The sequence below is a fragment of the Acomys russatus genome, chromosome 11 (assembly GCF_903995435.1).
Source record: "Acomys russatus chromosome 11, mAcoRus1.1, whole genome shotgun sequence".
Taxonomy (NCBI): domain Eukaryota; kingdom Metazoa; phylum Chordata; class Mammalia; order Rodentia; family Muridae; genus Acomys; species Acomys russatus.
Window position 1 is genome coordinate 12,298,615 of NC_067147.1, and position 14,161 is coordinate 12,312,775.

The 14,161-nt window shown below is 50.8% G+C and overlaps 1 protein-coding gene across 1 annotated transcript; it reads left to right on the forward strand.

Moving 5' to 3' along the window:
• The first annotated feature begins 4,250 nt into the window (after positions 1-4,250).
• Positions 4,251-4,993, forward strand: Mymx (myomixer, myoblast fusion factor). The gene has a single exon (XM_051152567.1). It carries the CDS (start codon positions 4,566-4,568, stop codon positions 4,818-4,820), a length of 255 nt encoding a protein of 84 aa, XP_051008524.1. The 5' UTR covers positions 4,251-4,565; the 3' UTR covers positions 4,821-4,993.
• The last annotated feature ends 9,168 nt before the right edge of the window (positions 4,994-14,161 follow it).

The window sequence follows — 14,161 nt, forward strand, 5'->3', positions numbered from 1 at the left end:
GAATACATTTTTTAAGGCAAAAAAAAAATTATGAACACACTTTTAAAAATACATAAAATATATATCTTAAAAGAATTAGAAGCTTAATCAGTCAGCTGAGGGAGGTCAGATTACCCAGGGCCTTTGTGGGTGACAGCTGGACCCTTTGAGGTCTTCTGGTGGTGTTTGCTTTTGTTTATGTTTTTGTTGGCTTGTTTCAGAGATGGGAACAAAACCTTGTAGGCAAGAGGCCTGTTACCAAGCTACATATCCTGAACCTGTGGCCTTAACTGTTAGTTAAAGATGAAATAGCAATCATGGGCAGCTGGGACAGAAAAAGGGCAGACCCCGTCTCGTGCTTTCTAAAGGCTGTTGTAGTCACAGAAGATAAACAGGGCCCTCAGTCTAAAGGCCACTGCGGTGATCCCAGAGAAAGCCTGCAGGTGCAGAAGCGAGAGTAGCCAAGGTGTGTCAGCCCCTGCCTCAGGCTAGATAAACTAATCTGCAGTGCTGGGGTGGAGACACTTGCTGTTCTGAAGGTACTTGGGGAGTTAGTTCTCTTAATCCCCCAGGCCATAGTCTCTAGAAACCTGCACTCTGGGAAAGTCGGCTCTTTGGCTTCCACACAGAGGAGAATTTCAGTAGGAGTCCGTGTGAAGCAGAGTTCAACTTTATTAAAGGGACATTTTTAGCAGACTGAAAAACAGGGCTTAATAGAAAGGTACTCAGGGAAGCTAGGTGTGGTGTGGTGCACGCCTTTAATGCCAGCACTCGGGAGGCAGAGGCAAGTGGATCGCTGTGAGTTCGAGGCCAGCCTGGTGCACAAAGCAAGTCCAGGACAGCCAGGGCTACACAGAGAAATCCCGTCTCCAGAAACAACCAACCAATCAAAACCACACTAGAGCACAGGGATGGAGGGAGTTAGGATGGCTTCACTGTGAACATGTGTGAATAGTTTTGTTTGTGAGGCTCCCATAAAAATATCTGGCAGGAAGGTGATGTCCTACCCAAGATCATATGATTTGGCACAGAAGCTTGGTTATTATTAACATTTTCATTTGAAAACATGTCCCAGTGTTGGCAGCCCTCACGGCAAGTGTTGTTCACTATGCTGGAATGTGTGTTTTTCAGAGGGTGAGCAGTTTTAGCTAGACTAGATTGAGAGATCCCTTTCTCATCTCATGGGCCATAATTTCTCCTGGGTTTTTTTTTTTCCCCCCTCTTTTTCTTTTTTTTTTTTTTTTTCTTTTTCTCAGACAGGGTTTCTCTGTGTAATGTTGACTATCCTGTACTTGCTTTGTAGACCAGGCTGGCCTCGAACTCACAGCGATCCCCTGCCACTGCCTCTCAGGTGCTGGGATTAAAGGCCTGTGCCACCACCACCAGATTCTATTTCTGAAAATTTTTTAAAATTAAAGATTTTACTTATTTTTTTATTTTGGTTTTTCGAGACAGGATTTCTCTGTGTAGCCTTGGCTCTCCTAGACTCACTTTTTACACCAGGCTGGCCTCAAATTCACAGAGCTCTGCCTGCCTCTGCCTCCCAAGTGCTGGGTTAAAGGGCTGTGCCACCACTCTCAGCTGATTTTATTTTATTTTATTTTTTTAGCTGATTTTATTTTTATGTGCACTAATGTTTTGCATGCATGTCTGTCTGTGTGAAGGTGCCAGATCCTCTGGAACTGGAATTACAGACAGTTGTGAGCTGCCATGTGGGTGCTGGGAATTGAACTAGGGTCCTCTGGAAGAGCCTCCAGTTCTCTTAACCTCTGAGCCATCTCTCCAGCCCTCTATTTTTTTAAAGGTCTGATTAGATTTTTTTTGTTTTTTAAGCTGGATGTGTGGTGGTGTATGCTTTTAATCTGCCTTGAGAGGCAGAGGCGAGCGGATCTCTGAGAGTCAGCTTGGTCTACACAGAAAATTCCAGGACAGCTGCTATCTGGAGATTTTTTTTCTTTTTACAGATTGTTTGATTGTGAGTACAGTGCCAGCGTAGGCCGGAAGATGTTGGCTTTCCTGAAGCTGCAGCACCTGATGTGACTGCTGACTGAGAACTGAACTCAGGTCCTCTGGAGGAACAACCTGTGCTTTTAACTGGCGAGCCATCCTGTCATCCTCCCAAATTCCACTTTGAAAGTAAAGCCATGGAGATTTACTAAAGAGTGGAAACAGCATCAGGAAGCAAGGAATCTAGGAAAACACCCAAAATCATTGGAAAAAAAAAATACAAATTCCAGTTACAGAAGATGGGAAAGCCTGGGGGAAAAGGCAGGTTGTGGGCGAGGCCTGGCCATCTGTCTAGTGTGAGCTCAGGCTTGCTGACCCCTCTAACTCATGGCCGTCTGTCCAGTGTGAGCTCAGGCTTGCTGACCCCTTTAACTCATGGCCGTCTGTCCAGTGTGACCTCAGGTGTGCTGACCCCCCTAACTCACGGCCAGCTTTCCAGTGTGACCTCAGGCGTGCTGCCCCTCTAACTCACGGCCAGCTTTCCAGTGTGACCTCAGGTGTGTTAACACCTCTAACTCATGGCCGTCTGTCCAGTGTGAGCTCAGGCTTGCTGACCCCTTTAACTCATGGCCGTCTGTCCAGTGTGACCTCAGGTGTGCTGACCCCCCTAACTCACGGCCAGCTTTCCAGTGTGACCTCAGGCGTGCTGCCCCTCTAACTCACGGCCAGCTTTCCAGTGTGACCTCAGGTGTGCTGACCCCCCTAACTCACGGCCAGCTTTCCAGTGTGACCTCAGGCGTGCTGCCCCTCTAACTCGTGGCCCTCTGTCCAGTGTGACCTCAGGTGTGTTAACACCTCTAACTCATGGCCGTCTGTTCAGTGTGAGCTCAGGCATGCTGACACCTCTAACTCAGGACCTCGCTTTTGAAATAGCTATAGCTTCCTTGCAAGGCGGAGGTGAGGACTTGAGCAGGACCAGGAACTCAGTGCTCTCCTGTTTTCTGCTAGGCACCAGGCTGCAGGGGTTGGGAAAGGAGGGCGGGGTGGAAGGGCTTGGCTAGGGTGACTGGGACAAACCTCTGACTACTGAACCACATCAAAGCAAGAAAGAGAAATTCACGGCCTGTAGACCTACATTCTTTTTCTCTTTTTCTAAAATCTTTAATCTTTTCTTCCTCCAGGGTCTTTGATACTGATGGGGACAGCTAATGGCAGGCGATAAGTGGCCCTATTCCCACAGCTTTGAAGTTTGCAGAACACTTCATGGATACTGTATTAGTTCAGGGTTCTCTAGAAGGACAGAACCGACAGCATGCATACATCAAAAGTAAAGACTTTAATTCAGTCAATTAGGGGCTAGAGGGTGGGCCAATCCAGCAAAAGTCGGATCATCTGCCAGGCCCTTTTGATCTGGACCGCTTCCAGAAGCTGCCACCGTCCACTACGGTGGCTCTTCCCGTATCAGTTAACGCAGGGGAAGCTACAGGAGAGGCTCCCTATGTAGGTGATTTTAATTTGTGGCAAGTTGACATTAAAATCAACCATAACAGCCCCGATCTCCAGTGAATCCAGCCTTGAATTACAGCTGTTTCTGAAGAAGAATGATTTTTTTTTTTTTTTTTTTTTTTTTTTTTTTTGCTTTTTTGAGACAGGGTTTCTTTGTGTAGCTGGGATTAAAGGCCTGCTCCACCACACCCAGCGATAAATGAAATTCTTACGAGCAAAACATACCATGAGACAGAGGCAGGCGGATTGTTGTGAATTTGAGGCCAGCCTGGTCTACAAAGCGAGTCCAGGCCAGCCAAGGGGAACACTGAGAAACACAGTCTCGAAGAACCAAAAACAAAAACAAAAAGAAAGGGGGAAAAATGTGTCTATGCTCGGCTTTACCTCCTCTGAGGTACCAAACACACCCCACCCTCTTCTGTGATGAGGTGACTGGAGCCCCCGGGAAGGGTCCTCAGGCTTCAGGTCTCACGACTAGGAGTACAGTCCAACTCTGAGGTCTGCCGCCCCATGGGGAATTCCTGCACGTGTGCCTTCCTTTCCTCTCCTCCTAAAACTGGAAGAGGGAGCAGCTGGACTCAGTATACCAGGTGCCAGAACACAGCTGTTCCCTCACTGCGCCCCTCCACACCCAAGCAAGCTGAGCTGGGTGGAGGCTGAGGGGGGTAGGGTGGAGTGGGGCTGCCTTGTGCTACCCGGGGATGCTGTATCCAGCCCAGGCAAATGCGTCCTCAAGCTGATTCTGAGCAGCAGTTCTAACTGGTGAGAGCTGCCACTGGCTGGTTAGAGGTGGTGAGTGGGAGAGTAAGGAGTGCCAAGGGAGGGAGTGATTAGAGAGGTGGGTCCTGAAAACAGTAGCAGCGCCTTTGGAGGCCAAACCGGGCAAGCCCTAGCCCCAGCTCCCGGATGCAAGCCTCGGTTCCCATCTGTGCTAACACTGAGTGAATCTCCTGAGCCAGGTGTTTTGCCAGGAGAAGGCGCTGTACCAAAGTAAAGCTAATCCATGAGTTGAAGGCTGGGGAGCACGGAGGTATAAGGTTAAGGGAGGACTCCTATCCTTCTGTGGGCTTTGCCAGGTGAGACTGGAGGTACAGTCTAAAACCCGGGCTCTCTTTGCAGGTCCAGGCCCTGCCATGCCTGTTCCGCTGCTCCCGCTGTTGCTCCGCTCGCTGTTATCCCGCCTGCTGCTGCCTGTTGCCCGCCTGGCCCGCCAGCACCTCCTGCCCTTGCTGCGCCGTCTGGCCCGCCAACTGAGCTCCCAAGACATGCGAGAGGCTTTGCTCGGCTGTCTGCTGTTTGTCCTCAGCCAGCAACAGTCACCGGATGCTGGAGAGACCTCCAGAGTGGACCACTCCCAGAGGAAGGAGAGATGGGGCCCTCAGAAATGAGGCCGTGGGTCCTGGAAGCAGCAATGTCCATCAAAGTACTTTTGGAGTGGGTCAGTCCAGGCATCTGCACTTGCCTGCAGAAGACAGAGTGGGGGCCCGAGAGCAAGAGGGTTTCTGACCAGAACAGCTCCCACTCCCCCAGGACCTAGCGGACTGCAGAAGTGCAGTGTTTGTCCCCCCCCCCTCCACCCCCCTGCAGCGCCCTCTGCCTTATCTCTGGCCTCCGGGGTGGATCTGCAAATGGAGGTATCAAGGTCAGTTAAGAGATGTTTAACTTAGACTCAAGACAATTTAGCAAAGAGGTGATATTTAAATTCAAACTGTCCAGTTTACCTTAAAAATAATAGGACCTTTGTTTGCCTTTTGAGGCTTGAGACAGACTTCCTCTCGAAGCTCAGTGAGCAGTGTGTAGTCAATAAATGACAGTGTTTTATTGTTCCTTGCTTGTTTTTGAGACTGTATACTGGGCTGGCCTCAGACTCCTGAGGATGACCTTGAACTTCTGATTCTCCTGTCTTCAACAGTGCTGGCATCACTGGCATACACCACAACCAAGGCCAGTGTGTGTGTGGAACTGGGGATTGAACCCAGGGCTTTACGCACACAAGGCAAGCACTCTAATTCCGGCCCGGTGTTGGATGGCTGGCCGTTTCTCTTTGGGAAGCTGGAGACAAGGGTGGGTGGAGAAGACGCGGGACACTTCCTTTGGATAACTTGCTCCGTCTGTCCCTCTCGGTCTTCACAAGCTACAAGTTGTTTGCAGTTGTGTGAGTTCATTCAGAATGCCCCATGGTGGCCCAGCGATGGCTTGGATCTATGTTGCGGGAAGGCTAGCTGGCTGACAGGGGAAGGAAAACTGATCCCTTGCGAGTTTTGGAGACTTTGGCTCAGCTAGAGGAGGAAGGAAAAAGAAGATAGGGCAATGGGCAGAGAAGTAGGGACAGGCACACCATTGAGGGACGCTGTGCTGCCCTTGAAGAAATAAGAAATCACCAAATAATTTCACTTCCTCAGGCTGGAGGGATGACTCAGCAGTTAAGGGCACCCACGAGGCAGCTCACCACCCTCTATAAACCCAGTTCCACACTCCCCTCTGGCCTCTAAGGGCACCAGGCATGGCCCTGTTGCATAGACACACACTCAGGCAGAGCACCCACACACATAAGTTTAAAAAAATTTTTTTTGAGACAGGGTTTCTCTGTGTAGCCTTGGCTGTCCTGGACTTGCTTTGTTGACCAGGCTAGCCTTGAACTCACAGTGAACTGCCTGCCTCTGCCTCCTGAGTGCTGGGATTAAAGGCGTGTGGCAGAAGATAATTTTTTAAAACTTTCTTTATAAGTTGGGTGGTGGTGGCAGATGCCTTTAAACCCAGCACTTGGGAGGCAGAGACAGGCCTGTGAGTTCGAGGCCAACCTGGTCTACATAAGTGAGTCCAGGACAGTCAAGGCTACACGGAGAAACCCTGTCTCAAAAAATCAACCAACCAAACAAAAAGCCAAAACAAAAACCCTTACTTTATTTCCTACTCCTTGGTAGAGGCCTTGGGCGCTTTTGTGCACGCATGCGTGCATGAGCAATGTGTAGGAAAATATTTCTGGATCATTTGATTATGATTCCCACACCTAATCCTTCCAGGAGTGTCTTGGGTATACTGAGGAATACAGAGCCCTGTCAGGGGATCCCCAAACAAGTTAGGGATCCCCATACAGGTTCCCACAGAAACGAGCCTGGGAAGGCAGTGACATATGAGAGGAGCTGCACCTCTTCCCTCCCTCCTCCCCCCACCTCTCAGGCCCTGAAGAAGTTTTTCTTCCTTCCTTGACCCAGCTGCTTCCTACAGAGTCCTCAGAAACTAGAGCACGCGCGACCTGCGGGGACAGGTGGATTAAAAGCAGTCCCACCTTCCCTAACACGTCCCCTCGGAGCCCATGGCCCCTCCCACTGGGCCTCCTGCGGGGCACCAGGTGTCCCTAGCGCGGGGCGGGGCTGGCCGAGGCTGCGGAGCTATCGAGCTAGAGTTATCCGAGGAGGTGGCGAGTCCTCTCCTGCACTCTGCCAGAGACCGGTCAGCTCCGGCCTTGGCAGAGGCCCACACCCCGAGGTGAGGAGGTAGAGAGGGCGCCGGGGTCCCCAAAGCCTGGTAACTTTAGTTCTCCCTGCGCTCCCCAGGTCCGGCTGCTGGTGCCCTAGTCTTGGTGCGTAGGAGGCCCGCGCGGTTCTGGTGGCGCCCTGTCTAGCAGCCCTTCTGAAAGGGAGGATGTGGCTCAGCGGAGTACAAATCTGCCTGCTGCCTCTTAAGGAAGAATATATTTTTTAACCCCTGGGAGTTTGTTGACGCACAGTTGGATGATTGTTTAAGTTTCGGACCACTTAAAATTGTCCCCTGAGTCAGAGACCTACCTGCCAGCCAGAGGGTTAGGAGACAATTGAGAAATTTGGCTAGAACAAGGTCAGTTCTTCCTGAACCCTGATCTAGTATTTACCTTTTGTACACATCTGCCTTTTATTTTATTTTTAGTTTTTTGGTTTTTCGAGACAGGGTTTCTCTATGTTATCTTGACTGTCCTGGACTTGCTTTGTAGACCAGGCTGCCCTCGAACTCTGTCTCCTGAGTGCTGGGATTAAAGGGGCGTGCACCACCACGCCCAGCCCCACATCTGCCTTTATTTGAAATTTTGATATTGGACATAGGGAAGACTTGCTCAATTGGCTGAATCCTCTCAGAACCTAAGTTTAAAAAAAAAAGTGTGTGTGTGTGTGTGTGTGTGTGTGTGTGTGTGTGTAGTTTATTTATTACTATACATGCAGCGCTCTATCTTCCTGCATGTACAGCTGCAGGAGAGAGGAGGGCATCAGGTCACATTATAGATGGTTGTGGGCCACCATGTGGTTGCTGGGAATTGAACTCAGGACCTCTAGAGGAGGAGTCAATACCCTTAACCTCTGAGCCATCTCTTCAGCTCCCTAAAAAACATTTTTAAAAAAATATATATTTTTATTTAATTTTTAATTTATGTGCATTGGTGTGAGGGTGTCAGATCTTGGAGTTACAGACAGTTGTGAGCTGCCATGAGGGTGCTAGGAATTCAACCCGGGTCCTCTGGAAGAGCAGATGGTGCTCTTAACCACTGAGCCAACTCTCCAGCCCCCTAAAAAATATTTCTTTCAGAGCTGTGATGCCACTTATAATCCCAGCACTGGGGAGGCCAGAGAGAGAACAAATACTTAGAAATCCTATGTTAAAAAACAAGGCGCAGGGGGTTGGAGAGATGGCTCAGTGGTTAAGAGCACTGCCTGCTCTTCCAAAGGTCATGAGTTCAATTCCCAGCAACCATATGATGGCTCACAACCATCTATAATGAGATCTGGTGCCATCTCTGACATGCAGACATTACATGTAGGCAGAATACTGTATACATAAATCGTTAAGGGGAAAAAAAAACAAACAACAACAATTAAAAAAAAACAAAGTGCAGCCTGGTCTACAAAATGAGTCCAGGACAGCTAAGGGCACACAGAGAAACCCTTTCTTGAAAAACCAAAACCAATACCAAAAAAAAAAAAAAAAAAAAAACCTAGGTGCATCAGGCTAGTGGCACAGGCCTTTGATTTTTTTTTTTTTTGTTTGTTTGTTTTGTTTTGTTTTTCGAGACAGGGTCTCTCTGTGTAGCCTTGGCTGTCCTGGACTCACTTTGTAGACCAGGCTGGCCTCGAACTCACAGCGATCCACCTGCCTCTGCCTCCCGAGTGCTGGGATTAAAGGCGTGCGCCACCACGCCCGGCTTAGGCCTTTGATTTTTTGATTTCAGCACTCCTCCTAAAGCAGAGGCAGGCAAATCTCTATGAGATCCAGTCTGGTCTGTCTAGAGAATTCCAGGCCAGCCAGAATTATATAGTGAGATCCTGTCTCAAAACAAAACAAAACAAAACAAAAGGTGGGTAAGAATTGGTTCATTTGCCAGGCGTGTGGCACACGCCTTTAATCCCAGCACTCAGGAGGCAGAGGCAGGTGAACTGCTGTTGAGTTCGAGGCCAGCCTGGTCTACAAAGTGAGCCCAGGACAGCCAAGGCTACACAGAGAAACCCTGTCTCGGAAAAACAAAAACAACAAAACAAAAAAAGAATCAGCTCAGTGGTTAGGAGTGATTGTTGCTCTGGCAGAAGACCTGGGCTTGGATCCCAGCACCCACATGAGATACCTCACAGCAGCCTACAACTCCAGTCCCAAGGGACCCAAAGCCCCCAGGCCTCCACTTGCTCTTGTACCCATGTGGTGTACACACACAAATACATAACCTTGAAAACACAGAGATCAATGTGGATGGTCCCTGAGGAGCTGTGGCCAGAGGTAGTTCTCTAGCCTACACACACACACACACACACACACACACACACACACACACACACACACACGCACACACACACACACACACACAGAGTTTGATCTTGTATTCCTTTTTTTTTTTTTTCGAGACAGGGTTTCTCTATGTAGCCTTGGCTGTCCTGGACCTGCTTGTAGACCAGGCTGGCCTCGAACTCACAGCGATCCACCTGCCTCTGCCTCCCGAGTGCTGGGATTATAGGTGTGCGCCACCATGCCCGTCTCGTATTCTTTTTTTTTTAAATTGTATTTTACGTACATTGGTGTTTGACTACATGTATGTCTATGTGAAGGTGTTGGATCCTCTGGTACAGGAATCAGAGTTGTGCGCTATCTTATGGGTGCTAGGAATTGAACCTAGGTCCTCGAAGAGCAGTCAGTGTTCTTACCAACTGAGCCAGCCCCCTGCTACTGTATTCCTTTTATTTATTATTATTATTATTGTGATTATTATTATTATTTTTTGTTTTGTTTTGTTTTTCAAGACAGGGTTTCTCTGTGTAGGCCTGGTTGTCCTGGGACTCTTTCTTTGTAGACCAGGCTGGACTTGAACTCACAGAGATCCCCCTGCCTCTGCCTCCTGAGTGCTAGGATTAAAGGCATGTGCCACCATGCCTGGGTCAATACTGTATTATTCTTCATGGAATATTTCTACTAACTTAAGTTTTAATCAATCAACCATTTATTTATTGCGACACAGGGTTTTTTGGTATAGCAGCCCTGACTGTCCTGGAACTCAGTGTATAGGCTAGGCTGGCCTCAAACTCTCAGAGATCTGCCTGTCTCTACCTCCTGGGTACTGTTATTGAAGGCCTGCAACCACTATGCCCTGCCAGTTTATTGTTTCATTTTTATTGATTTTTTTTAAACCCATAGACAGGGTTTCTCTGTGTAGCCTTGGCTGTCCTGGACTTGCTTTGTAGACCAGGCTGTCCTTGAGCACACAGTGATCCACCTGCCTCTGCCTCCCTGAGTGCTGGAGTTTTTGTTTTTAACAATGACATTAGGACTGAGGAGCTGGCTCAGTAGCTGAGCATGGCACTGGCACATTCCAGGCTCCCAGCATCACAAAACAAACAAGAGAACAAAAACAAAGAAACAGCAAAATCCACACTGCCTTAAAATGCCTCTTTACTGTTGAATCTTTTGGTGTCCCCTTAAGAACTTTGGACAAGTGTTTCCTGGGCTTTCCCTAGTTCCTTTTCGGCCACAAAGCCACAGAGATTTAATCACAGACAACAGAAAACTTGAGATATAGCTTGTGACAGTCTCCAGGCTGGAGCAAACACAGATGGCTGTTGCTAACAGCTGAGGAGAGGAACAGGCCTGGGGAGAGAGAGGGCTGTTGAGCATGGTATGAAGCAAGCCTACCTTCTAAAAGGGGATGTGGAATCAGTGATAGAGCAAGGGGGTAGGGGGTGGAGGGGGGAGGGAGGGCGGAGGAGAAAGAGGACGTAGAAGGTGGGTGGGGGGGTGGGTGGGAAGGAAACAGCAGGCAAAAGTGAGGTCAGGTGGACCAGCTCTCCTAACCTAACCTTAGGCACAGGGAACGCTGAAATGAATAGGAAGGCAAAAAAGGCCTCACAGACCTGCCTAAGAATCTGTCCAGGCCCAGGCCTGTGTGAGCCGGTTCCCAAGGCTGTCCAGCAGAGGGTCCTGGCACCAGCAGCTGGCTGAGGCTGCCTGGGGTGTGGGTGCTGGCTGGAGCCCAGGCAAGGAGCTAGCCAGATGAGCTGTTTTCCAACAATAACAGGCCTGGCTGTGGCCATCTGTATAGACAGACAGGTCCCAGTGGGCATGAGGAGAAGAACCAGCCTAACCCCAGTCTGGCCAGGACCCTCACCACTTCCCTCCTTCCCGCCCACTGCCAGCCCCTTTGGCACACAAGGGGTCCCCACTGGCCCCCCCATCCTGGCCACGGATCTCTCCAACAGTTGTGCCAGCTACTGCCACAGGGCCAGAGCTGGGAAAGGAGAGTGGGAGTGAGGCAGGAGGCGAGCGGAAGAAGAGAGGTAAAGGCAGCGGAGAGTCAGTGACCGGACAAACAGAGGGTAGCAATCAGTAGCTGTGGACAGACTTGAGGCAACCTGTAAGCCATGGGACAGTGCCCAGAAAAATACCACCCAAGCCCAGCTGACTTCCTGCCCTCCATTTGCTTAGTGCTAGTGTGTGTGTAGGGGAGGGGGAGGAAATGTGTCATCTCTGTGGGAGCAGGAAGGCTGTATACACCCCACTAGAATAGCCAGGGAGAGCCCACTGTACTATGTAGTCAGGAACAGCCTAAGCATTCCCCCCATACCCCCCCCCATCTTTCTCTGGAGACAACAATTGCACCTTTCCCCCTATGATATTAGTACTGATAACTGTTAATTAGTTCCAATGGCTTCTCTGGGGACAGGCTCCTTAGGGAGGTAGGGTGTGGCAGCCAGCCTGGACGCAATGATCTCTCCTCAGGACCGTCCTCAATTTCTGGGTCACCCTACTCAACTGTAGGGACTTGGACTAAGTCCTTCCCTCTTTAACAACATAAAAGAATGAAGCCTTGCCCACCCTTAGAGGCTTGTGAAGGCCTCTCTCTCCACCTCAGCCATTGGAGGATTATGGCAGGAGGCTCATCAAAGCTTCTAGCCCTGAGGGTTATCTTCTTAGGTTAGGACGGAGACAGGCCAGCTAGGATAAAGGGATATTTAGGATGTGGGGTTTTTCTTCTGGCTCCTGCCTGCTTCTCCGGTTTCCAGCTGTGTTTCAGTTTTTCCAAGAGGCCTCCGGGCTGTCCCTTCTGCAAACAGCCTGTAAAGCCAAGTTGTTGGGGTGGGGGTGGGGGTGGGATGTTGTTTTGTGGAGTGTGTGCGTGTCTGTGAGGGTTGGAGAGAAAACAAAACATACCCTTGCCTGCGTCCGTCCGGGTTCCAGAACAATTAAGTCTGAGGTACTCCATCAAGGTTGGGGGGTTGGAAAGTCTTCCTGAAGGGAAAAGGAGGAGTGGAAAGGAAGAAGGATGTATTTGAGGGGGTGTTGAAAGTAAAACGGTGGAGGGTGAAGGATAACGGAACACCTGAGGTGGAGTGCGGCTGTGGGGGCGTTTAGGCCTGTGTGAGCAAAGGGCCTGTCTGTGCAACAGTCCCGCAGTGGAATGTGTAGGAGTTAGCGCAGGCTCAGCAAGGAAATTAAGGGTACCCAGGTATGGGACAGTGCCCCCCTCCCAGGCTCGCGTGCACAAGTGGCGGTTGGGAAGGATCTAAGGACAGGATTTGCGGCCCTAGACGCACGGGCTCTGGGGCTGGGAGGCTATGAACTGTTAGGGGGAAGAAGGAGGGGGGGAGCGGAGGCGAGCAGCCTGGGGCGGGGCCAGGGCGGGGGTTGTCGCCGGAGGTGGCGGCTCGCAGGGAAGGCGGGCCCAGCAGAGGGCGGGTTTGAAAGCGCTCGGGCGGGCGCGGGAAGCGCTGGCCAGCGCGCAGATTTCGTCGCGGGAGATGTCTCTCTCCAGTAGGTGCTCATAGGGTCCGGGTGGGACGTGCTGGGGACCCCGGGGTTTGAGAGTGGCGTGTCCGGCCTGCCATGAGGGCAAGGGAGGCCCTGCCTGCCAGCTCCGCGGCCGCGACAGGGACTCGGGGTGCGGCCCCCACGCGGCGCGTGCGGAGCAGCGCAGCACGTGGCGCTCATGGGCCTGGCTCTGGGTAGGGGGTGTCCCTTTTGTGGGGACCCGGGTGGAGCTGGGCCTAGGACAGTCTGGCTTCTGGGCCTGAAAGCAACTGTCGCCATACTGACCTCCACAGGAGGTCGGCGAGCGAACGGTTCGATGTTTACCACTCCCTTATGAACTGGAGAGAGGGGCTGCGTTGTCTTCTGCTCCGAGGCAGGAGGTTGGGGGTGCAAATGGAAGTGTGGGAGCTGCCCCTTTACTGACTAAACTCACCCCTGGCCTCCCTTTCCTGGGCGCGTCGTCATTTACTCACCGTGGAGAGTGAATGAGTGACAAGAGAAGAACACGCATACTCAGGTTCACCGGTGGATTGTTTCAACCCTGTGCGGCTGGTCAGGCCCCTCTTCTTTTCCTTTTTTGGTTTTGTTTTTCTAGACAGGGTTTCTCTGTGTAGCCTTGGCTGTCCTGGACTCACTTTGTAGACCAGGCTGGCCTCGAACTCACAGCGATCCCACCTGCCTCTGCCTCCCAAATGCTGGGCTTAAAGGCGTGCGCCACCCCCCCCCCCGCCAGCGCCCCCTTCTTGATTAACACGCCCTACCCCTATTCAGTTCGTTTTGTCCTACTTGTGTGAGCTTTCCATGCAGTAATATATGTGTGATGGAATGGCTGTGTGGTGCCACAAACCTGAAATTAATGTTACGTGGGGCCAAGAATGACCTGGCTCTCCCAACTTGTTCTAACCCTTTAATTGGAGCAGAGTTCCACTCCTGGAAGTCTACATGGCTAGCTGGGGAGCCGCATTAATTAATTTCACCTTCCTCACCCCAGAAAGACTCTAGAATAATCTGTACGTTGGGTGTTGATGCTTGTTCCCAAACTCACCGTCCCTAAAGGTTTTGTCAAGTGACGCCACCTCTTTGAGCCTCAGTTGGCCCCATCTGTTTTGTTGAAACTGTCCAGTACTAGCTTCTGGGCAGCTGGAAGAGGGGCACCTGCATATTGCCCTGAAAGACACTGATATAGCAAAAACTATGTTGAGAAACCGAGATGTGTGAGAGGTGTTGGGACCCTAGGGCGCGGAAGGGCTCAGGCTGGGGGTTGTTTTCAGGGCGCCTCCACCTCTGCAGGTCAAGGCATGGCTGAAATGAACACCCAGAGCCGGTGACCACCTATCAGATGCCCGGACAAACAAATAAATGAAAGCACCTACACAATAATTGGGCTGTTAGGATGTGGGCAGGACCCAAGAGCTGCCCATGGTTTTAGCTCTTGCCCAGGAGTGGCGATTGCTGCGAGCAAGGTCTGTGTGTGTGT